General features: G+C 54.5%; 1 protein-coding gene across 2 annotated transcripts in view; it reads left to right on the top strand.

The window, feature by feature from the left end:
• The window catches only part of NOTCH1 (notch receptor 1), a 45,246-nt gene extending 21,398 nt beyond the window's left edge, over window positions 1–23,848 (top strand). Inside the window, exons 5-34 of one of the 2 annotated variants that reach the window (XM_079324211.1) lie at window positions 1,648–1,770; window positions 1,902–2,135; window positions 2,243–2,398; window positions 2,488–2,673; window positions 3,003–3,116; window positions 3,671–3,784; window positions 5,181–5,414; window positions 6,305–6,415; window positions 8,564–8,756; window positions 8,952–9,097; window positions 9,629–9,742; window positions 10,613–10,732; window positions 10,967–11,119; window positions 11,485–11,713; window positions 11,834–12,035; window positions 12,139–12,292; window positions 12,495–12,679; window positions 12,838–12,970; window positions 13,416–13,535; window positions 13,643–13,755; window positions 14,188–14,759; window positions 15,420–15,848; window positions 16,634–16,782; window positions 17,409–17,625; window positions 17,936–18,026; window positions 18,208–18,373; window positions 19,066–19,361; window positions 19,580–19,727; window positions 19,839–19,936; window positions 20,442–23,848. In XM_079324211.1, coding sequence (XP_079180337.1) covers window positions 1,648–1,770; window positions 1,902–2,135; window positions 2,243–2,398; window positions 2,488–2,673; window positions 3,003–3,116; window positions 3,671–3,784; window positions 5,181–5,414; window positions 6,305–6,415; window positions 8,564–8,756; window positions 8,952–9,097; window positions 9,629–9,742; window positions 10,613–10,732; window positions 10,967–11,119; window positions 11,485–11,713; window positions 11,834–12,035; window positions 12,139–12,292; window positions 12,495–12,679; window positions 12,838–12,970; window positions 13,416–13,535; window positions 13,643–13,755; window positions 14,188–14,759; window positions 15,420–15,848; window positions 16,634–16,782; window positions 17,409–17,625; window positions 17,936–18,026; window positions 18,208–18,373; window positions 19,066–19,361; window positions 19,580–19,727; window positions 19,839–19,936; window positions 20,442–21,911 — 6,770 coding nt within the window. In that variant the 3' untranslated portion in view covers window positions 21,912–23,848. Of the gene's footprint in view, window positions 1–1,647; window positions 1,771–1,901; window positions 2,136–2,242; window positions 2,399–2,487; window positions 2,674–3,002; window positions 3,117–3,670; window positions 3,785–5,180; window positions 5,415–6,304; window positions 6,416–8,563; window positions 8,757–8,951; window positions 9,098–9,628; window positions 9,743–10,612; window positions 10,733–10,966; window positions 11,120–11,484; window positions 11,714–11,833; window positions 12,036–12,138; window positions 12,293–12,494; window positions 12,680–12,837; window positions 12,971–13,277; window positions 13,536–13,642; window positions 13,756–14,187; window positions 14,760–15,419; window positions 15,849–16,633; window positions 16,783–17,408; window positions 17,626–17,935; window positions 18,027–18,207; window positions 18,374–19,065; window positions 19,362–19,579; window positions 19,728–19,838; window positions 19,937–20,441 lie in introns of both variants that reach the window. The other variant, XM_079324210.1, reaches the window with a different exon arrangement.
• Window positions 23,849–24,197: the final 349 nt, after the last annotated feature.

Genomic DNA, 24,197 nt, shown 5'->3' with positions numbered 1-24,197 from the left:
GCAGGATCTGCTGCCTCACCTGCAGCACAGCTCACCCAGGCTGCAGCAAAGCTCCTGTCCTTAGGGACAGGGCGGTGTGGGGCTGACTGGGCAGCACCAGGGAGGAAACCTTTCCTTCCAGGATGAGCTGCCAGGGGCAATGCTCCCTTGGAGCAGGGATGGATCCTGCAGGGATGGGCAGGTGGAGGTGGCAGGAGGAGCCCTGCCCTGCCATTCTGCTGACGAGGCACTTTGGCTGAGCAGCCTGAGTGTGGGGCACGGCGGGGTGAGGCACAGCCCTGGGGGAGAGCCCTGCTCCAGTCTCACACCCATCTGCAGCTCCCTGGGTTGATTCCAGGAGATTTGCATCCTGCAGGAGCTGCTTCACCTCCCGTGGGGTGGCACAGCCCTGCTGCAGGGAACAGGGGGTCCCTCAGCACCTCCTCCATCCCACACCGTGCAGGAGCTGCAGCAGAGGCAGAGGGACAGGGGGCTGTTCCTCATGATAAGGGGGTGATTGATATGCTGGTATGTGGCACAGCAAACCTGGAACAATGTCCCCTTTTCATTCCCAGAGAGGCCTGGCCCTACCGGGTTTCTTCAAGTTAAACTAATCTGGGCTGTTTTATCGTGCCATCACTGCAGAATGTAACCCTGAGTTTAAAGTAATTGCCGTACTAATTACTCATTTGGATGGTTCAAAATGAGTTAATCCTGGTATCTAGGACATTGGGAGTTGTTGCTGCTCAGGCTCAGCCCCGCTTCTTAAAAATGAGGTGCAAATCAATGTTACCTGCTCTGGACTCCTACCAACCATCATAAAAAACTGTGGGTGCTCTCCATGTGATGGGGCTGGGGAGAGGAAAACGTAGAAAGTGAGGGGAAACCTCCCAGCTGGGTCTGGGGTCCCACAGAGGATGAGTGTGGTCCTTACCTGTGGAAGTGACATTTTGTGCTGCCTGGGTGGGGAGCAGCCTGGTCTAGACCTGCAGAGTGCCCTGAGGAGTTTGAGGGAGCTGCAGATGGACACTGGCACAGTGTGCTGCCATTGCCATCCCAAACCACTAGCAGTTGGGTCAAGAGCTTTGAGGGTCGTACAGTAAATGCTTTTAACAGAAATCTCAGTCAGAGGTGATGTCCTGAGAAGGGCCTGGCTGTGTGCTCCTGCTGGAGAGGCTGGGGGTGGCAGGGTTTCCATTCTATCAGCTGGAGATGATAACAAACCCAAGCAGGAGTGGGCTGGGATGAACCCAGCACTGTGTGGGATGGTGGCTCGCCCTGGCAGGGATCAGGATCCCCCTCAGGGGCAAGCACTGCTGCTGAAGCTCTTTACAAGTGAAATTAAACGCCGGTGATTCAGCACTGGGTGCCACAAGCCTTCGTGGGAGCAGCCCTGCTTCGTTCTGGCTTGTGTGGAGTCAGATCCTGCACTGCTTGGGGCAAGCATCTCCAGAGCTGGAGGCTGTGGCAGCAGGGACAGCCTGCCCTGTGCAGAGGGAGCTACTGCCTGCCAGGCCCCAGCAGAGGCGGGCTGGGGATGGAGATGAAACTGCTTCAAAGGCACCTGGCACACGCTCAGCACCTGATAATGACCCTGCTGCTGCTGGGGGTGGTGGTGACACAGCCAGTGTGGGAGTTGGCATCAGGGCAGGTGTGTCCTCTGTGCAGGGTTCACAGGGCAGAACTGTGAGGAGAACATCAACGACTGCCCGGGCAACAACTGCAAGAATGGGGGCACCTGCGTGGACGGCGTCAACACCTACAACTGCCAGTGCCCACCTGAGTGGACAGGTAGTGCCAGCAAGGAGGGTGGAAGGGCTGGGGGGACGGGTCCTGCCTGGGGGGACGGCGTGGGCAGAGCTGTCCCGCTTCACATCAGAGCAGTCAGTGCCAGCTTCATGCAGCCCCCTGTCCCCTGGCAGGCCAGTACTGCACCGAGGACGTGGACGAGTGCCAGCTGATGCCCAACGCCTGCCAGAACGGCGGCACCTGCCACAACAACCACGGCGGCTACAACTGCGTCTGCGTCAACGGCTGGACGGGCGAGGACTGCAGCGAGAACATCGACGACTGCGCCATGGCCGCCTGCTTCCACGGGGCCACCTGCCACGACCGCGTGGCCTCCTTCTACTGCGAGTGTCCCCACGGACGCACGGGTGAGGCCCTGTTGTCCCACCTTGTCCCCTGGCTCCCTGCTGCAGTTTTGGTTTGCGGTGACTCGTGTGCCCGCCGTCCTTGATGTGTCCCTGCCTTTGGTGCCCAGGTTTGCTGTGCCACCTGGATGATGCCTGCATCAGCAACCCCTGCAACGAGGGCTCCAACTGTGACACCAACCCCGTCAATGGCAAAGCCATCTGCACGTGTCCCTCGGGGTACATGGGGCCGGCCTGCAACCAGGATGTGGATGAGTGCTCTCTGGGTGAGCTCCCCTGGGTGACAGCAGCATGGCTGGGGAAGGCTCTGGCACAGCCAGGAGCAAGTCCTGAGAGCTCTGCTTGTGGTTTACAGGAGCCAACCCATGTGAGCACGCGGGGAAGTGCATCAACACCCAGGGCTCCTTCCAGTGCCAGTGTCTGCAGGGCTACTCAGGCCCTCGCTGTGAGATTGATGTCAATGAGTGTCTCTCCAACCCCTGCCAGAATGATGCCACCTGCCTGGACCAGATTGGGGAGTTCCAGTGCATCTGCATGCCCGGTGCGTGGGCAGCCCTGTGGGCTCAGCCTTAGTGCTGGGGGTGGGCAGTGGGAGGGCTTTGGGTGCCCCTGAGCTTCGGGTTGGGTCAACAGCTCCTGTGTGCCTGGGGACAGCACTGAAAAGAAAGAGCTCAGTAAAGGTTGTGTGGTGGGGGACAAGAAGTGAGTTGGGCACCATCAGCCCTACACTGAACTCCTCTTGCCAACCATGCTGGCTTGGATCAAACCAAAACCTGTTGATGTAAAGAGCAGCTTTTGCATCAAATCCCACCATGTGTGGGCTCTGCCAGCCCTGTGCCGTGGTGCTGACAGTGCTGGGTCTCTCTGCAGGGTACGAGGGGGTTTACTGTGAGATCAACACGGACGAGTGTGCCAGCAGCCCCTGCCTGCACAATGGCAACTGCCTGGACAAGATCAACGAGTTCCACTGCGAGTGCCCCACTGGTAGGGCACCCCTCCCACTGCCAGCAGCCATCCCACTGCCACTGTGGTGGAAACAAAGCCAAGAATGGGCTCCTTAAATTTCATAGCCCTCCAGAATGGGGAGTGTAGCGAGCACCTCTTGGTGCTTTGGAGGGGCTTCTCCAATCTCAATGAGGAGCTGAGCCCATGCAGGAGATGCTGCTCCCCGGCCCATGGGAGAGGGGAAGGAGGATTAAACCCCACGGCTTTGCACTTGAAAAGGCCCCTCTTTGGGAAGGAGGGCTGGGGGCTGGGGGGGGCCGCACCAGCGGCTTTGAATGCGGTGTCAAAGTCACGGGGTGGAGCAGAGAATGGGGAGACGGTTAATCTGTGAAAGGAGGTTTTGAAGTTCAGAGACTTTGCTCCTCTAGAGATGTAAATAAGATGCTCTCAATGGTGGGTCGAAGCCCCGCATTCAGGGCCCCCAGCAGCCATCCCCATGGAAACCCGCCGGGATGCGGGGGGCCGGGGTGTGGGGAGGAGCAGGGAGGGGACCTGGCGGGTCCTGCAGGGACGTGACTTCTCCCTCTTTCCAGGCTTCAACGGGCACCTGTGCCAGTTTGACATCGACGAGTGTGCCAGCACCCCCTGCAAGAACGGTGCCAAGTGCGTGGACGGCCCCAACACCTACAGCTGCGAGTGCACTGAAGGTGAGGGGATCCTGGGGGGGTTCTGCCCCGTGATGTGCCATTAAACCACATCCACAAACCATTTAGTGCCCACCTCTCCAAGCACCTGCTGTGGCAGGTGTCCCCAAACCGTCCATCAGTGGGGTCAGTCCCTGCTGGTCCTGTAGGGCAGGATGTTCTGTTCCGTGGTGTTGGCAGAACAAGTGGAGCTCTGGAGCCTGCAGGTGTCTGGAGCCTGGCGCTCCTTAGGTGTGGCCCCGCAGCCGCCGTCCCACCGGCAGCGAGGGGGACGGCAGGAAGGAAGGAATAAAGCTGCTTCTATGGGGATGCAAGGTGCAGGGCCTCGGGGGCTGGCCGGCCGAAACCCAAGGAGCAGTTGCACAAAATGATGACTTGAGCCCTGGTGGCAAACAGTGGCTCTTTTGTGGAGCAGCTCCCGCCAGAAATCTTCCAGCTGAATGGCCTCTAATTAGTGTCTTGCTAATGCCAAGCCCCGATGAAAAGCTGCTATGTGGGCTTGGCGGGGTCTAGTCAAAGCTGTACTTTGTCCTCGGCTCTCCACCCCCAAAGCCGGCGGGGAGGGAGCTGGCCAGGAGAATAGGAGCTGCTGGGGGGGGTTATTCGGGGGTGCTTGCAGCAGCCCCCCCGTGCGCTGCGGGACGAGCGCGGGGCCCCGCTCTGCACCAAGGAGGCTTTAATGCAGGGCATTGTGCACCCCGGGACAAAGCCCCCGGGCTGGGGTCTGAACAGCCCCACTGCCAGCACATCGGGGTGCTCCCTGCCTGCACCCCGCTCCTGGGGGTCCCACAGCTCATGGTGGGGCAGTAAAGGCATCCCATGCACTGCCTCGTACCTGGACAGGGTGGGAAGGAGTGTCCCCCATCCTCACCCCATATTCCCCATCCTCACCCCATATTCCCCATCCTCACCCCATATTCCCCATCCTCACCCCATATTCCCCATCACCATCTTGTGTCCCCCATCTTCACCCTGTGTCCCCCATCCCCACCCAATATGCTCCATCCCATGCCCCCATCCTCACCCTGTGTCCCCCATCCCATATCCCCCATCCTCACCCCATATCCCCCATCCCATGTCCCCCACCTCCATCTTGTATCCCCCATCCTCACCCCATATCCCCCACCCCATGTCCCCCATCCCTACCCCATGTCCCCCATCCTATGTCCCTCATCCTCACCCTGTGTCCCCCATCCCTATCCCATGTCCCCCACCTCCATCTTGTATCCCCCATCCTCACCCCATATCCCCTACCCCATGTCTCTCATCCCTACCCCCTATCCTCCACCCCATGTCCCCCATCCCTACCCCATGTCCCCCATCCTATGTCCCTCATCCTCACCCTGTGTCCCCCATCCCATGTCCCCACCCTCACCCCATGTCCCCCTTGCTGTGGCAGGTTTCACAGGTGCTCACTGCGAGGTTGACATCGATGAGTGTGACCCTGACCCGTGTCACTATGGGACCTGCAAGGACAGCATTGCCTCCTTCACCTGCCTCTGCCAGCCTGGCTACACAGGCCACCGCTGTGACATCAACATCAACGAGTGCCAGAGCCAGCCCTGCAAAAACGGGGGGACCTGCCAGGACAGGAACAATGCCTACAACTGCATCTGCCTCAAAGGGACCACGGGTGAGCAGGGGGCACCCCTGGGGCTCCTCATGGGTCAGCTGGTGCAGCATCCTGCTGCCATCCTCATCCTGGGGCAGGTTGGGATAAACAGCTGGAAAAATCCTTTAAAATTCGCACTGAATAACACAAAAATCCCCCAGAAATTGCAGGAGAACTTGACAGAAAAACTGCCAACACCTGGACTAAAACAACCAAAAATGGTCCCAAAAACCAGTGAGTTTCCAGGGATTTCTAAGTAAAAATGGCAGGTGAAATTTCTGGAGGAAATGCGACTTAAAATGGCCCAAAATCCCCCTAAAATGGCACAAAAACTCCTGTAATCTGCACAAAAACATCTAAAATCTACGAAAATTCCAAGGATTGCTGGGAAAAGCATCAGGAAAAATACAGCATTAAAACTCAGAAAAATGCCACAAAATTCACACTAAGAAATACAAAAATCCACTAGAAATTGTACAAAAAGTGGTCAGAAAAATTCCAAAAAAATCTGCACTAAAAAACAAAAGAGGGCCCCAAAATCTAGTGAGATTCCAGGGATTTCTGAGGAAAAAACAAGGAAAATGGGCAGGCAAAATATCCGGAGGAAATGCAAGTCAGTATGGCCTCAAATACTCAAAATTACCTGAAAAATGGCCAAAAAACTCCTGGAATCCTGGGCCACCAGCAGCAGCCTCCCTGGTGCTGGGGCAGCCTGAGTGAGTTCTCCTGGTTTGTGCCCAGCTCTGGCAGGGGCTGTCCCCAGCAGGAGCTGCCCACGGCAGAGGTGCTTTGTTGTGGGGTGGTGGTGGCACCAAGCAGGCTTTGTTTTATTCATTTGACAGGGCTGGGGACCTCCTAATGACTCCCCTTTCTTCTTGTACACCCCCTAACAACCCATTTTTCCTCCCCAGGTCCCAACTGTGAGATCAACCTGGACGACTGTGCCAGCAATCCCTGTGACTACGGCAAGTGCATCGACAAGATCAATGGCTACGAGTGCACCTGTGAGCCAGGCTACACAGGTGAGAGCAGGGCCTCCCTCCCCGGGGACCTGCAGCTGCTGGTGCCTCACAAAACCAGGACAAGGGTGCAGTGAGGAGGGGGGATGCTGCCATCCTGCTTGGAGGAGGTTTTACACCCTCCAGCGCTGCTGTTTGTTCAGGAGGGTGACCCCGGGCTCAGCCTGAAATCAAAGGGGTGTCTGGTGCTGTGAATTCGACTCCTGCTGCGCCCACTCCCATGGGTATCAGGTTGCTGCCTTGTCAGACTGGTTTGTTTGATGGCTGCTGGAAATGGTGGAGGGCTTTGATGGCAGCAGCCCCCACCTCTCCCCACTGGCACAGCCCCTTGTCCTCGGGCCCGCCGGGAGCTGAGATAAAGCCTGGCTTTGTCAGCCCTGGCAGGTAGGGTTACAGGCTGAAACCTCCTCCCCTTGGTGTTCCCTCCTGGACTGAGGCAGCCCAGGGCATGGCCTCTTCCCAGTCAGTCCCATTTAATGAGGGCAGGCAGAAAATGCAGGGTGTGAAGCCACCCTGCCTGCAGGGCAGCCAGCATGCTTGTGTCCTGAGAGAGATCCCAGCCTGCAGCAGGAAATCCCTGTGTCCTGAGAGAGATCCCAGCCTGCAGCAGGCATTCCCTATGTCCTGAGAGAGATCCCAGCCTGCAGCAGGCATTCCCTGAGTGCTGAGGGAGATCCCAGCCTGCAGCAGGCATTCCCTGTGTCCTGAGAGAGATCCCAGCCTGCAGCAGGCATTCTCTGTGTCCTGAGAGAGATCCCAGCCTGCAGCAGGAATTCCCTGTCCTGAGAGAGATCCCAGCTTCCAGCAGGCATTCCCTGTGTCCTGAGAGAGATCCCAGCCTGCAGCAGGCATTCCCTGTGTCCTGAGAGAGATCCCAGCCTGCAGCAGGCATTCCCTGTGTCCTGAGAGAGATCCCAGCTTCCAGCAGACATTCCCTGTGTCCTGAGAGAGATCCCAGCCTGCAGCAGGCATTCCCTGAGTGCTGAGAGAGATCCCAGCCTGCAGCAGGCATTCCCTGAGTGCTGAGAGAGATCCCAGCCTGCAGCAGGCATTCCCTGAGTGCTGAGAGAGATCCCAGCCTGCAGCAGGCATTCCCTGTTTCCTGAGAGAGATCCCAGCCTGCAGCAGGCATTCCCTGTGTCCTGAGAGAGATCCCAGCCTGCAGCAGGCATTCCCTGTGTCCTGAGAGAGATCCCAGCTTCCAGCAGGCATTCCCTGTGTCCTGAGAGAGATCCCAGCCTGCAGCAGGCATTCTCTGTGTCCTGAGAGAGATCCCAGCCTGCAGCAGGCATTCTCTGTGTCCTGAGAGAGATCCCAGCCTGCAGCAGGCATTCCCTGTGTGCTGAGAGAGATCCCAGCTTCCAGCAGGCATTCCCTGTGTGCTGAGGGAGATCCCAGCCTGCAGCAGGCATTCCCTGTGTGCTGAGAGAGATCCCAGCCTGCAGCAGGCATTCCCTGTGTGCTGAGAGAGATCCCAGCCTGCAGCAGGCATTCCCTGTGTGCTGAGAGAGATCCCAGCCTGCAGCAGGCATTCTCTGTGTCCTGAGAGAGATCCCAGCCTGCAGCAGGCATTCTCTGTGTGCTGAGAGAGATCCCAGCCTGCAGCAGGCATTCCCTGTGTCCTGAGAGGGATCCCAGCTTCCAGCAGGCATTCCCTGTGTCCTGAGAGAGATCCCAGCCTGCAGCAGGCATTCCCTGTGTGCTGAGAGAGATCCCAGCTTCCAGCAGGCATTCCCTGTGTGCTGAGGGAGATCCCAGCCTGCAGCAGGCATTCCCTGTGTGCTGAGAGAGATCCCAGCCTGCAGCAGGCATTCCCTGTGTGCTGAGAGAGATCCCAGCCTGCAGCAGGCATTCTCTGTGTCCTGAGAGAGATCCCAGCCTGCAGCAGGCATTCTCTGTGTGCTGAGAGAGATCCCAGCCTGCAGCAGGCATTCCCTGTGTCCTGAGAGGGATCCCAGCTTCCAGCAGGCATTCCCTGTGTCCTGAGAGAGATCCCAGCCTGCAGCAGACATTCCCTGTGTGCTGAGAGAGATCCCAGCCTGCAGCAGACATTCCCCGAGGGGCTGGAGGGGGAGCTGCCTGGAGGATGCACTCCCCACACCATGTTGTTCATGTTTATGGGGTAACTGTTCCTTGCTCCCCTTTTCCCAGGGCGCATGTGCAACATCAACATTGATGAGTGTGCCAGCAACCCCTGCCACAACGGGGGCACCTGCAAGGATGGCATCAATGGCTTCACCTGCCTGTGCCCCGAGGGCTTCCACGACCCCAAGTGCCTGTCTGAAGTGAATGAGTGCAACAGCAACCCCTGCATCCATGGGAAATGCCATGATGGATTGAATGGGTAGGCTGGAGGGGGCTGCTGGGGGTGCAGGGACCAAAGGGTCCCCAGCAAAGTCAGGGTTAGAGGAAGGCAAGGATCTGTACCCTGAGTTGGTGCTTGTCCATGCTCTGGGATATTTCTCTGGATAAATGATGACTGGTACAGCCTAGAGGGCCAGGATGGACCAGCTCTTTATGCCCCAATTTTTCCCCAAAGCTACAAGTGTGACTGTGACCCTGGTTGGAGTGGGACAAACTGTGACATTAACAACAACGAGTGTGAATCCAATCCCTGCATGAACGGTGGCACCTGCAAGGACATGACCAGTGGCTATATCTGCACCTGCAGGGAGGGCTTCAGTGGTAAGTGGGAGGGTAAATGTGATATTCTGAAAAATTTCTTCATGGAAATAGTGGTCAGGCACTGGAATAAACTGCTGAGGGAAGTGGTGGAGTCACCATGATTGGAAATGTTGAAAAGGGATGTGGAATATAGTGATGCTGGGTTAGTGGTTGGGCTTGATGAGCTTAGAGGGTTTCTCCAGCATTAACAAGTCTGTGATTCCATGTTCCTAAGGGTGCAGCCAGGGATGCTGCAGTGTTCCCCCCGCACTGAGGCCTGGGTGGAAGCTGTGGGTGGGTGTTCTCATGGTGCTGGGTGGGTTGGGGGCTTCATTTTGGGGGCAGTGGAGCTCCAGGTGTGGCTGGGAGCTATGGCAGTGCCACAGCCATCCTGGAGACCTTGAGCAGAGTCCAGGGCTGGAGCTGAGCACAGGCTTTCCCAGGACAGTGGGTGGGCTGTTGTCATTGTCACCATGTCCCCACTGTACCCTCAGCCCCCTGCCACCAGCACACCTCCATCACAGCCACTTCTATCTGTTTTTCTTAACACAGGCCCCAACTGCCAGACCAACATCAACGAATGTGCTTCCAACCCCTGCCTGAACCAGGGCACGTGCATTGATGATGTTGCTGGCTACACCTGCAACTGCCTCCTGCCCTACACAGGTGAGGGGAGCACCCTGAGTGCCACCACAGCTCTGTGCAGTTCCTGCTTCATGTGTGACCCCAAACTGGTCCCAGTGAGCTGGCACTGAGCATAAAGCCTCTCTCAATCTGCCCTGCCCAGGGGCTGCCCACAGCCACAGCTCCACCTCTGGAGGAAATTTGGGGAGCTGCCAGCTGCCACTTCCTCCCTCCCTCCTCTTCCTCCTGCTGCTGGAGGGCATCAGGGCGGTGGCTGGGGGGCAGCAGCACCCAGGGGCTGCCCCACTCACACCCCACCTTCCCCAGCCATGATGCCCGTGCTGGACAGGGCGACCCGAGGCCGAGGGCCGGGGGATTCTGCTGAGCCAATTCCTGTTTGCGCAGCCCAGCACAATTGCAGGAAGCCATGAGCTGTTTCCTGCCCTCACCAGTGGCCATAGAAACCCCTGGGGGGGACGGGGACTGGGCAGGCAGGGAGGGGAAGGCTCTGGAAAATAGCAAAGGCCAGTTCAGGAGATATTGGCTGACAAGGAAGATAAGGGTTCGGAGGGAACGTGTCCCTCGGCTGGATGTAAACAGGAAAAGCAGCAGAGAGGGAAGGGGGGAGGGAGTGCAAGGGGGAAAAGACACCCCGAGCAGCACTTCCCTGCCAAAGGAAGTATGCAGTGCTGTCATGCAGCCCAGATAGCCAGGGCTTAAAAGTTTGTGGGGGTTCAGGGTCATGGATGACCTGGAATGGAGGAGGCAGCCCCAGCTGGGCTGCCCTGGGGTGCTGGGGAAGTTCAGAGCCTTCCCCACACTGGCAGCAGCTCAGGGCAGGGGACAGGGATGGCAGAGTCTTGGGCCACCTGTCATTTTGGAGGGTGTCCCTGAGTGCTTGTGCCTGTGCAGGAGCCACCTGTGAGGACGTGCTGGCCCCCTGTGCTGGCAGCCCCTGCAAGAACGGTGGCGAGTGCCAGGAGTCAGAGGACTACAAGAGCTTCTCCTGCAGTTGCCCCCCTGGCTGGCAAGGTATGGACATGGCCCTTTTGGAGCCATGGGAAGGAAAGGCTCAGGGGAGGGAGCCAGGCCTTGGGGAGGGTCCTGATCTGCCCCATGGCTCAGCTGGGTGGATGGGACACAACCACTGCCTGCATCCCTTGGCTGCCGCCCTGGTGTGAGCAGCGCCCAGGATGTCATTGTCACCCTGGAGAGCTTTCACCAGCACCCCCAGCCCACACAGTGCCTGTCCTGCTCTGTGCCCAGGTCAGACCTGTGAGATTGACATCAATGAATGTGTGAAGAGCCCCTGCAGGAACGGGGCCACGTGCCAGAACACCAACGGGAGCTACCGCTGCGCCTGCCGGACCGGCTTCTCCGGCCGCAACTGCGACACCGACATCGACGACTGCAAGCCCAGTAAGAGCAGGGGCTGCACCCAGCCTGCCTGAGCCTCGGGGCCCTTCCTGGGCTGGGAGTCTCCTTTCTATGCATGGACCAGCCCTGGGTTGTGCTGTGAGCCCTGCTTGGCTTTTGGGCCACCTCACGCATGTCCCTGTTGTACTGTGTCGGTCCAAGGCCAGATGGGAGCAGGAGGAAGGAGGCTGGGGGACAGTGTGTGCCAGGGGTTCTCCTTGTGCCCAGTCTCCTGGTGGGGTTTTTCTGGTTTCTGCTCAGTCCCATTCCTCCATGTGGCCGGGGGATGTGTGTGGGGACAGTGCTGTGGGGCAGCTGCACCCCAGCTGGACCCATCACATTGTCACATGCGTGTCCCTCCTCTCCAGACCCGTGCCACAACGGTGGCTCCTGCTCCGATGGCATTGGCACGTTCTTCTGCGAGTGCCTGGCTGGTTTCCGTGGGCCCAAGTGTGAGGAGGACATCAATGAGTGTGCCAGCAACCCCTGCAAGAACGGGGCCAACTGCACTGACTGTGTCAACAGCTACACCTGCACCTGCCCCTCCGGCTTCAGCGGCATCCACTGCGAGAACAACACCCCAGACTGCACAGAGAGGTACAGAGCTGCCAGCTGGGGCAGGCTGTGCTGCCCCACAGCCCTGGGTTGGTGTGTGGAGCCTTTGGTGTGGGGCACGACCAGCAGTGACTCACTGGGGTGTGATGTCTGTGTCCCCAGCTCCTGCTTCAACGGTGGGACGTGCGTGGATGGCATCAACACCTTCACCTGTGTGTGCCTGCCTGGCTTCACGGGCAGCTACTGCGAGCACAACATCAATGAGTGTGACTCCAAGCCGTGCCTGAACGGGGGCACGTGCCAGGACAGCTACGGCACCTACAAGTGCACCTGTCCCCAGGGGTACACCGGGCTCAACTGCCAGGTACACAGAGCTTGGCTGGATGTGGGGGTTACTGTGGGGTCTGGGGCTCACTGCAGTCTCCACTCCTCACTCCTCACCCTCATCTCTTGCTCTGCTCCCCCAGAACCTGGTGCGTTGGTGTGACTCCTCGCCCTGCAAAAATGGAGGCAAGTGCTGGCAGACCAGCAACCTGTACCACTGTGAGTGCAACAGTGGCTGGACAGGGCTCTACTGCGATGTCCCCAGCGTGTCCTGCGAGGTGGCTGCTAAGCAGCAAGGTGTGTGTACAGGGGGGGGTCCCCAGGTGTCCCCTGTGCTGGGCAGGGATGTGGCCAGTTCTCCTGGTGGGGATTTTTGGTACAGGATTGCTGTAGCAATTCACCCCCTGTGGATGGGGTGGTTCCCTGTGGGATGTGTGGTGGCCCTGTGGTGAGTGGGTGTCACCAAGGTCCCTGCATCTCTCTCTGCTCCCCCTGGCAGGTATCGACGTAGCACATCTCTGCAGGAACTCGGGGCTCTGTGTTGACACTGGCAACACTCATTTCTGCCGCTGCCAAGCCGGCTACACCGGCAGCTACTGCGAGGAGCAGGTGGATGAGTGCTCCCCCAACCCCTGCCAGAACGGAGCCACCTGCACAGACTACCTGGGAGGCTACTCTTGTGAGGTGAGCAGGAATTCCAGGGAAAAACCTCAGTTAGTGCCTTTCTGCTGCCCAAGGTGCTGCACTTTGCATGGTTACCAAGTTGGAGACTTGGGTGCTGGCTAGAGCCTTGTGGGAATGGGAGGAACCTCTGTGATAATTCCCCTCTTTCCTCCTTGCAGTGTGTGGCTGGTTATCATGGAGTTAACTGCTCAGAGGAGATCAATGAATGCTTGTCCCACCCATGCCAGAATGGAGGAACCTGCATCGATCTCATCAATACCTACAAATGCTCCTGCCCCAGAGGAACTCAAGGTAAATTAATTCCCCAGGCTGGGGCATTAGTGGGCTGAGTGCAGATATCCTTGGATTCTGCTCATTAGCTGCTCGGGCTGGCAGCAGCAAACGCAGCGGGTGAGGTTTGTGTTTCCTTGTGGGCTTAGCCATCAAGGCCATGCAGCCTTGGGCACGTGGTGCCACGTCCCTGCTGCCCAAGAGGTGGCTCAGGCTGCCACTGACGTGGTCAGGCTCAGCCCCTTGGCAGGGCAGGCGCACGCAAGGGAGCAGCAGGCCCCCCGATACTGTTTGATGAGCTGTGTGGGTTGTTCCCCCCTCTCTCTAGGGGTGCACTGTGAGATCAATGTGGATGACTGCAGCCCTTTCTTTGATCCTGTCACCCTGGGGCCCAAGTGCTTTAACAATGGCAAGTGCAAGGATCGGGTAGGTGGCTACAGCTGCATCTGCCCCCCTGGCTTTGTAGGGGAGCGCTGCGAGGGAGATGTCAACGAGTGCCTGTCCAACCCCTGCGACGCCCGCGGCACCCAGAACTGCGTGCAGCGGGTCAACGACTACAAATGCGAGTGCAGACCTGGCTATGCAGGTGAGCACTGCAGCCTCTCTGCTCCAGGGCCCAGCCTGCAGCCCCCAGCCCCCCCAGGCATCCCTGCACACCTTCATCCACTCCTCACACGCTCCTCTCCCTCGCAGGCCGGCGCTGTGACACCGTGGTGGATGGCTGCAAAGGCAAACCCTGCAGGAATGGGGGAACCTGTGCTGTTGCCAGCAACACTGGCCGTGGCTTCATCTGCAAGTGCCCCCCGGTAGGTGCCCACCCTGCCAGCTGTGAGCAGGGAATGCTGTGTGGGCAGGAAGGGTGGTCAAGAGGCCAGTTTAGCCCCTGGGGCTTCCCCAGCTGGGATAGACATGGATGGGAGGATGCTTTGCTGTGGGCGCATCTGTAAATGTGCACCCTCCATGCTTGCAAGGATGCTGGAATAGAGTTAAGGAGAAAGTGGCTCAGGACTGAAGGTAGAACAGGCTGAGTGATATTTGCACCACACCAAGTGGGACAGGCAGCTGTGGAGAGGAGATCTCCTCACTTTGAGGGGATGCTCTAACAAGCTTTGCATTCAAGATTATTCTTGCCCATCACCATGTTTAGAGGGTGAGGTTTAGTTTGCCAGAACACGTGTATTGCTGCTGGTAGCCCAGCATCAGTGGCTCTGACTCCCTGCTTGCCGTGCCTTCCCCAGGGATTCGTGGGTGCCACCTGCGAGAATGACTCCCGCACCTGTGGGAACCTGCACTGCCTGAACGGAGGCACCTGCATCTCCATCCACAAGAGCTCCAAGTGCATGTGCACGCCGGCCTTCACGGGCCCCGAGTGCCAGTACCCGGCCAGCAGCCCCTGCACCTCCAGCCCCTGCTACAACGGCGGCACCTGCGAGTTCTTCAGCGACGCCTCCCCCTACTACCGCTGCAACTGCCCCGCCAACTTCAACGGCCTCAACTGCCACATCCTGGACTTTGACTTCCAGGGCGGCGTGGGGCAGGACATCATCCCCCCCAAAATCGAGGAGAAGTGCGAGATCGCCGTGTGCGCCGGGTTCGCCGGCAACAAGATCTGCGACGGCAAATGCAACAACCACGCCTGCGGCTGGGACGGCGGCGACTGCTCCCTCAACTTCAACGACCCCTGGAAGAACTGCTCCCAGTCCCTGCAGTGCTGGAAGTATTTCAATGATGGCAAGTGTGACTCTCAGTGCAACAACGCTGGCTGCCTCTACGATGGGTTTGACTGCCAGAAGTACGAGGGGCAGTGCAAGTAAGTGGCTTCTTTAAGACCTTGTTTGAAAGCCCATCTCTGGTGACAATCTTCTGGTTGTTTCTGGTATAACTCCTAGACTCAGGCCTGCTGTTCACTCCCAGCATTTTTTTTCTGCTGCCTGTGGGGTTGCAGCTCAAGCATTCACATCTCCCTGTAGTCCTCCTAAGCTGACATCCACTTGGAAGCTCTCTGAGTTTGACTCATTGGAGATGGCTTCCCTGTCCCTGCTTGTATCGTTCCACAGAAGTGAATTCTCCCACTCACAGCAGTAACACAGTCAGTCTCAAGGCAGGGAGACCCCAGATGGAAGAGCAGCCAGCAAACACGATGATGTTAACATCCAAGCATTTCCCAAACATTGTCTTTGGCAGCAGCAGGAACTTAGTCCCAGATTCCTGGACCAACTGTGGTCTTAGTAACTATTCTGTGTCCCCATGCCTTCTCTGAGTCACAGTAATTTCTCCCTTTTTCTTTTATAATTTAACAGCTACTCTCTCTCACCTGCAGCGGTGAATGCTTCACAGTGCTGCATGAAACAGCTGCTTTCTGTGTAAACTGGTTTACAGGGTGAAGAATATTTATACCAAAGAGCAGATAGGTGTTATTTGCAGTGCTTGGTCTAATTCTTTCTTCTGCCTTGCTTCTTCCTCCACCCAGCCCTCTGTATGACCAGTACTGCAAAGATCACTTCTCGGATGGTCACTGCGACCAGGGCTGCAACAATTTTGAGTGCGAGTGGGATGGTCTGGACTGTGCCAACAACATGCCAGAGAAGTTGGCAGATGGCACCCTGGTGGTGGTGGTCCTCATCACCCCCGAGAACCTGAAGAACAACTCCTTCAACTTCCTACGGGAGCTGAGCCGTGTGCTGCACACCAACGTGGTCTTCAAGAAGAACGCCAAGGGGGAGTACATGATCTTCCCATACTATGGCAATGAGGAGGAGCTGAAAAAACATTACATCAAGAGGTCCACAGAGGACTGGTCTGATATGCCCAGTGCTGTCATCAACAAAGTGAAGAGCAGCCTCTACTCCAGGGCTGGCAGGAGGCAGAAGAGGGAGCTCGACCAGATGGACATCAGAGGGTAAGAGGGCTCCATTTTCTCTGAGCAGCACTCAGAGTGTGCTTTCTGTGCTGATAATAGTAACACACTAGGAAGGGAAGGATGTAGGCCAGATAATTGTATTTAGATGTTGCTTTCTGTGTGAACATAAACCGGATTTTGCTCTCATGTGGGAAAATGGAGTGATCATTCAGGAATCCCTGTACAATGCTGCACTGACTCTCACGATTGAAGGAGTCCTGTGCATTGTTGGGAGCCAGGGCTGGGCTGGGTGGGACCTGGAAGCAGAGGTTGGCCTGACCGACTGTCTGACTTCAGGAAGTCATTAAGTTAAGCCTCATTTTCTCCCTGGGAAATGCTTTCTAGAGCTTTGTTGTAAAACTCAATTACTGCAATCTGTGTTTGGAGATCTTTGGTGTAAACATACACATCTAACCTGCTCCCTCTCCATGGACTCAATCAAAAACCCCTTGAAAGCAAAGGAGTTAGAGCAGTGAAACTGATGTGAGAAGATCTGAAGGCTCCCAAACAGCATAATTTAAGATACTGTAGTGTCTGGGTAATATTAAAACATTGTGAAGCAGATTCCCTTCCATTCCTGTAGATAAAGAGATGGATTTTACAGCATTCACCAAGGCAAATCCAATAGACCATGATGTGAGCTGCAGGCTTTGGGAAGCAAGGAGATGGGTTCCCACCTTCTAATTCCCACTGATGGGGGTTAAAGAGGGAAGGGAGATGGGGCTCACCCGTGTCCTCAATGTGGTCATTGCTCCCTGTTCCTTATTGACTCCTCTCTCTCACAGATCCATCGTCTACTTGGAAATTGATAACCGCCAGTGCATCCAGTCATCCTCCCAGTGCTTCCAGAGTGCCACTGATGTGGCAGCATTCCTGGGAGCCTTGGCTTCCCTTGGCAACCTGAACATACCCTACAAAATAGAAGCTGTCAAAAGTAAGTACAGCTGCTCAGCCAGGGAGGAGAAACAGCCAAAACTTTTCAGCCTTCCCCAATTTTAGTTACCTGTCAGTTGGCTGCATTTGAACACAGTCTGGTTATTAAAACTGCAATTTTTTTTTTTCCTTTTAAGTCTTTGCTTTAAAAAAATTGCAAGCCCACTTTATTATTTTTGCTTATTCCAGGTTTTATTTCAAAATCATTATCACTCTAAAAGTTATTAAAAAAAAGAAAAGAAAAAGAAAACCCAAGCAGCTCCAATCAATCAGTGACATGCAAGGAGTTGAAGTTTGTATCTTGAAAATCCCCCCTAAATCCTTTTGTCTTAACAGCTCAATGCAAGCGCAATGATTTGAAGTTTGCTAATCCTTTTCCTTAAAGGAGAAAAAAGTGAAGCTGTCTCCTGGTGCAGGCTGCCTTGTGCAGCCGAGAATTTGCCGATAGTTTGCAATTCTGATTAATAGCGTATAAAATGACCTTATTTTGGGGAGGGGGGTGGGGGGGTGTGATTTAGATCAGACTTAGGTACCTCTATTAACAAATTTTCCTTCATTTCCACTCTCTCCCTGGTTTGCTATGCAGCTTAATGTCTCAGCATCTCTTTGTGCCCCACTGTTTTGTAGGTGAAACAGCCGAGCCCACGAAGAACTCGCAGCTGTATCCTATGTACGTGGTGGGGGCTGCGCTGGTCTTGCTCGCCTTCATCGGGCTGGGGGTGCTGGTGTCCCGCAAGCGCCGCAGGGAGCATGGGCAGCTTTGGTTCCCTGAAGGCTTCAAAGTGACAGAGTCGAGCAAGAAGAAGCGGCGGGAGCCCCTCGGGGAGGATTCTGTGGGACTCAAGTGAGTATTTGCTTGCTCTCAGCCTTCTTCTTCTCTCTCAGTAGAGCCCATGGGAGTTTTGTTCTCTAGTGTGTTATTGTGGTGTGGCAGGGAGGGGAATCTGGGGTCTTAAAGTTCTGCATGGGGGAAAAAAGCAGTGTTCCATCTAATTCCTGCTCTGTCATCTTTTTGCACTTGGTTAAAAAATGAAATGCAGCCTGAGGGGAACCTCCTGGAAATTGGTTCTTTGAATTTGTGCCTGTGCACGGGCAAACATCACAAATTGTTCCAGCAGAGGAGATAACTTTTTTGTGTGGTTTTATTTTTCAAGACCCCTCAAAAAGGCTTCGGACGGCACGCTGATGGATGACAACCAGAACGAGTGGGGTGATGAGGAGACCTTGGACACCAAGAAGTTCAGGGTAAGCCCTCTGCCACACTCCCTGTGCTGCAGGCAGTGGCTCCTGGTTTGTCACAGAAGGAGCAGAGAGATTCTCGGCTCCTTGGTGACAAACACACACCTTGGAGCCTCGCAGAGTTTCCCAGGCTGGAGCTCAGCCCAGGGTGCTTTTCTGGGAGCTGATTCCCTGCTGTTGCCCTCAGTTTGAGGAGCAGGCGATGCTGCCGGACACGGATGATCAGACGGATCACAGGCAGTGGACACAGCAGCACCTGGACGCCGCTGACCTGCGCATTTCCTCCATGGCCCCGACCCCTCCACAGGGGGAAATCGATGCTGACTGCATGGATGTCAACGTCAGAGGGCCAGGTAAGGACCCCTTGAGCTTCTGCACTCATGTCAAACCCTCCCTCAGCCCCTGTACAGGAGCAGCCCCACAGCCCTCCCCATCCCTTGCTGGTACAGAGTCACTGCTGCAAACTCTGCACCACAGGGTTGCTGTTGTGTGTGATTTAGAGAGAGACCCTGTCATGTTTTGCTTTCCATGAGAGCTCTTTTGTTCAGTGGCTGAGATGGAAATTACAGAAGTACCTATTAAATCACCCAGGTTATCTCTCTGCTGCTCCTATATTCCTCACCTCCCACCCAACTGTACATTTCATAGTCTTCCTTTAAGGTTTTTAACAATGGTAAATAGCTTTTTAAATTCTTACAAACATTTGGCCTTCCCCATGTCTGTGAAACTGTCCTCTGAAATAAATAAGAGTGTGGCAAATACCTTCATTGCTTTGAGCAGCCTTCTGTACAAACTGCATCTTACGTGGAGCAGATGAAACAGGGAAAGCAGCGAGTAGTGAGATACCACTGAGGAATTTCAGATCCATATCAGAGGAAGGATATTCATGTTTGATGTTCAGAACTAGTCAGGAACTCAGCCTCGGCGCACCCAGGAGAATAAGCATCTATCGCAGGCAGAGCGTTTGGCTGAGCCTCCTGCATTACAGAGTGTAAAAAGCCTTTTTTTTTTTAATTTTTTTTTCCCCCCCCTTGTCCTTTTCCAGACGGCTTCACCCCCCTCATGATCGCCTCGTGCAGCGGCGGAGGGCTGGAGACCGGCAACAGCGAGGAGGAGGACGACGCTCCGGCCGTCATCTCGGACTTCATCTACCAGGGCGCCAGCCTGCACAACCAGACGGACCGCACGGGCGAGACGGCGCTGCACCTGGCCGCCAGGTACTCGCGCTCGGACGCGGCCAAGCGCCTGCTGGAGGCCAGCGCCGACGCCAACATCCAGGACAACATGGGCCGCACGCCCCTCCACGCTGCTGTCTCGGCCGATGCCCAGGGGGTTTTCCAGGTAATCTGGGATTTGGTGTGGAGTTTTTGGGGTTTTTGTTTTGAGGGGGTGCTGTGGGAGGAGGTTTGTGCTGGTTGCTGTTGGTAAGGTGTGGGAATGAAGTAGGTCTGGAGATGTGAAGCTTTGGGAAGGGCGTTGCAGGTTCTGAGAGATGGGTGCCGGCTGTGCGTTGCTGTCTGCCCCTCCTAATGTGTGTGTTCCCTCTGTTCTTGTGGCAGATCCTGATTAGGAACAGGGCAACAGACCTGGATGCCCGAATGCACGATGGGACCACTCCCCTGATCCTGGCTGCTCGTTTGGCTGTGGAGGGGATGCTGGATGACCTCATCAACTGCCACGCTGACGTCAACGCCGTGGATGATTTAGGTACTGAGGCAGCTACAACACCAGCTCACCCAGGCATGGGACGAAGGGGCTGCTTGCTGTCCATCTCAGCACTCCCTAATGTGTGTTGTGTTTCGTGGTTTTCCTCTCCAGGCAAGTCAGCCCTGCACTGGGCAGCTGCTGTGAATAATGTGGAAGCTGCAATGGTCCTCCTGAAGAATGGTGCCAATAAGGACATGCAGAATAATAAGGTAAGATCTCCTAGGCTGATATATGCAAGGGAAGAACCATTTGGGGAGTCTGTTAAAGAGTAATTTCTGGCCAAAATACAAATGTCTGGCACTGACACTCTGATTTGATTGTTCTGCTGTGAATTAAGTTGTTGGATTAGCTCAAAGGAGCACTGTGGAATTTGTTTGTAGGGGTGATGTTGAGGAGCTGTGCAGTGTCTTTGTGGCCACCTCCAGCACGTTCTGGGTCACTCATTGGGTTCCTGATTTGATATGAGTACAAAGACATGCCTCACTTATAGCGTTCCTGGTTTGATGTGAATACAAGGACATGCCTCACTCGTAGGGATCCTGGTTTGATATCAGTACAAGGCTCAGCAGGGTGGGAAAAAGAAGGAGCAAACCCGCACCAGGGATAATGGCAGAGCATCTCTGCCTCCCAACAACATGGGTGTGGAGCTCAGGGCAGCGCTAGCCAGGAGAATCTGAGAACTCAACCCCTAACCAAACCTTGCTGGCTTTCCAGGAGGAGACCCCACTGTTCCTGGCAGCCAGAGAAGGGAGCTACGAAACCGCCAAGGTCCTGCTGGACCATTTTGCCAACCGGGACATCACGGACCACATGGACCGTCTGCCGCGGGACATCGCGCAGGAGCGCATGCACCACGACATCGTGCGGCTGCTGGACGAGTACAACCTGGTGCGCAGCCCCACGCTGCACAACGGGCCCCTGGGGGCCCCCACCCTGTCCCCCCCGCTCTGCTCCCCCAGCAGCTACATCGGCAACCTCAAGCCCGCCGTGCAGGGCAAGAAGGCCAGGAAGCCGAGCACCAAGGGGCTGAGCTGCAATGGCAAGGATGCCAAAGATCTGAAAGCCCGCAGGAAAAAGTCGCAGGATGGGAAAGGGTGTCTGCTGGACAGCTCCGGGGTGCTGTCGCCAGTGGATTCCCTGGAGTCGCCGCACGGGTACCTCTCGGACGTGGCCTCGCCCCCTCTGATGACCTCTCCGTTCCAGCAGTCCCCTTCCATGCCTCTGAACCACCTGCCGGGCATGCCCGACGCCCACCTGAGCATCAACCACCTCAACATGGCGGGCAAGCAGGATATGGCCATGGGCAGCTCCAGCAGGATGGGCTTCGACTCGGTGCCACCACGCCTGTCCCACCTGCCGGTGTCCAGCCCCAGCACGGCCATGAGCAGCGCCCCCATGAGCTTCTCGGTGGGCAGCGGGGCCGGGCTGAACGGGCAGTGTGACTGGCTCAGCCGGCTGCAGAACGGCATGGTGCAGGGCCAGTACAACCCCCTGAGAGGCAACCTGCAGCCCGGGGCACACCAGCAGCCCCAAAACCTGCAGCACAGCATGATGGGCTCTCTGCACAACGGGCTGCCCAGCACCAGCCTGTCGCAGATGATGAGCTACCAAGCCATGCCCAACACGCGGCTGGCGTCGCAGCCCCACCTGATGCAGAGCCAGCAGCTCCAGCAGATGCAGCAGCAACAGCAGCAGCAGCAGCAAAACCTGCAGCAACCCAACCTGCAGCCCCCACCGCAGCAGCAGCCACCGCAGCCCCCGCAGCAGCCACAGCAGCACCACAACCCCGGCTCCAACGGGCTGGGCCAGAATTTCCTCGGTCCGGAGCTGAGCCAGCCCGAGCTGCCGCCGGTGAGCGGCGGCGCCATGGCCGTGCACACCATCCTGCCGCAGGATTCCCAGCTGCTGCCCACCTCCCTGCCCTCCTCCCTCGCCCAGCCCATGACCAGCACGCAGTTCCTGACCCCACCTTCCCAGCACAGTTATTCCTCCCCCTTGGACAACACCCCCAGCCACCAGCTGCAGGTGCCCGACCACCCTTTCCTGACGCCGTCGCCGGAGTCGCCGGATCAGTGGTCCAGCTCCTCTCCTCACTCCAACGTGTCCGACTGGTCCGAGGGCATCTCCAGCCCTCCCACGAGTATGCAGTCACAGATGGGACACATCCCCGAGGCCTTCAAGTGAAAAAAAAAAACAAAAAACAAAAAAATTTAAAAAGTTGTTGTAGAGACTCTCGCTGAGAGCCGGATGCTTGAGGGAGATTTTTTTTTTTTTTTAAAAAAAAGGACGTCGGATGCTTTTATTAAAGGATCCTTTTTTAAATATGTTTTTATAAAAAAGGAAAAAAAAAAGAAAAGAAAAAGACTAATTAATTCTTTTTTTTTTTTTAGTATTTATTTATGTACTTTTATTTTACATGAGAACACTGCCTTTTTATTTATATGTTCTATTGTTAAGAACTCAATGTGGGACACCAGTTGTGTTTCGAGAAATCAACAAATTAGGTTTTTATAGGACGTTCTCTTTTGTTTGGGGGGGTTCATTGTATTTGATTTGAGAGGAAATGTTTATGTAAAGCTATAAGCAACGATTTGTGATTCTGAAATGCCATTAATTTATTTTTTTTCGCTTTCGACTCAGAAAGAGAGGTGAGAAAGAAGAGGGGAAGGAAAAATTGACTAAAAGTACCACTCCTTAAGGGGAAAAAATTAAGTATGGACAAATTTTTTAAATGTACTTTAAAATGTTTCCTTTGCAATTATATGAGAGGACATTTTATGGTACCAGTCATGAATCTTTGTTTAAATTTCAGTATTATATAGTTGTACATTTGCCTTGATAATAGAAATTTTTGTTCTCTCTTGTTTTTATATATATATATATAAAAATATATATATTTAAATGATTTTTATGATCTAAAAAAAAAAGAAAAATAAAAAAAATCAGGATTATAGACCTGTAAGAACAGTTTCTAAGCTAAAAAATACCCTACAAAACATGAATACTGTCCCCCATCAAAAAGAAATGTATTTGCCAAATTTCCAAGAGAGCAAGCCCATAACTATGGAGTATATACACAAAAGAGACTTAATTTTACTTTGAATATCCTTACTGATTTCTTTTTTTCTTTTGTTTTCGTGTTTGCCTTTGAGTAACTGTTTTAAGAAATAAATGCCAATATAAACTTTGTAAACCACATCCTTATTTTAAGGATGGGCCTGCCTATTTTTTTTTTTTTTTAAAGAAGGTGTGTCTGGCAGTGCAGACACCCTGAGTGAGATTACAAAGCATTATCACACTGCCACCCCCCCCGTGCTCACCTGGCCCCAGCTCCTCTGGCAGAGCCTCACTGGGTGCCCAGTGGGATATTCTGCTGGTTTTAGTGGGAGGCTGGACTGGCCAAACTGGAGGGCAAGGGGCCAGCACAGCTGTGCTGTGAAACGTTGACATTTTGTTCTGTGATGTTAGCCTGGAGTGATGCATCTTTTTTTTAATATTGATGTGCACTCTTTCTGTGTATCATGTAAAATATAGTATAAGCCTGTGGCAGATTTAATGTTTGTAAATATGGGGTTGGTTTTTTTTTTTTGGTTTGTTTGTTGGTTTTTTTTTTATCAAGAAAAGGTGGATTTTGTTTCAAAAATCTAAATGAGCAAGTCTTAAATATATCATAAATATATCACCTTATAGAGGTGTTGGAATATCACTCACTCGGGTGCAAAAGCAAGCAGACACCCTAAGACTAGATAACATGTATGGGACAGGCAGATAGAGAGCAGTTAATCAAGAAAAACCTAAGAAAAGGGTTCCTTTTCCTCATTCCTTCCTATTAGAACACCAAATAAAAATGGATATTTCTCAAGGCACAGTGCCTTGCTGAGCACTCATCTTAGTTAACATTTCAGACCATTGTTATTGTGACACGCCTAATATGAGTGAGAAAAACATCACGTGGTGTTGAATCTTCCTATGTTTTATAAACTAGAGTGTAGTTTAAGAAAAGATATCTTCTGTAATAAAGTTATCTACATGCAAAGTTGTAGTTTGCAAAAATGATGTATTTTTTTTGGTTAACTGATTTGCAATAAATGATGCTTCTGGGCATCTAGATTTTACTAAAACTGGAAGTTGGTGTTTTTGTTATGGGGCAGTTGAATTTTGGATTTGACACCTGCTGTCTTTCCTTGCACAGAGGGGCTGGAGCTTCCTCAACATCTTGTTCTCTGTGTGAAATCTCAGATAATGAAAATTTCTCTTTAATTTCTGTTTAACTCTCACTGACTTGAGACACCTGAGCAAGGCAGGAGGGGCTCTGCTCAGGTAGCTCTTTACCTGCTGTGGGTAAACAGGTCATCAGATCAAGATCTAAATGGGGAAACATGGAAAAATTGTTTTAAAGAATGTCCCTCATGCATCTCCAAAAAAAAACCAGGAACAGCACCAGAGGGACAGTTTGATTTGTGCCACTGT

The sequence above is a fragment of the Erithacus rubecula genome, assembly GCF_903797595.1.
Source record: "Erithacus rubecula genome assembly, chromosome: 21".
Taxonomy (NCBI): domain Eukaryota; kingdom Metazoa; phylum Chordata; class Aves; order Passeriformes; family Muscicapidae; genus Erithacus; species Erithacus rubecula.
The sequence above is the reverse complement of the archived record's forward strand: the minus strand, read 5'-3'. Positions and strand labels throughout refer to the sequence as shown.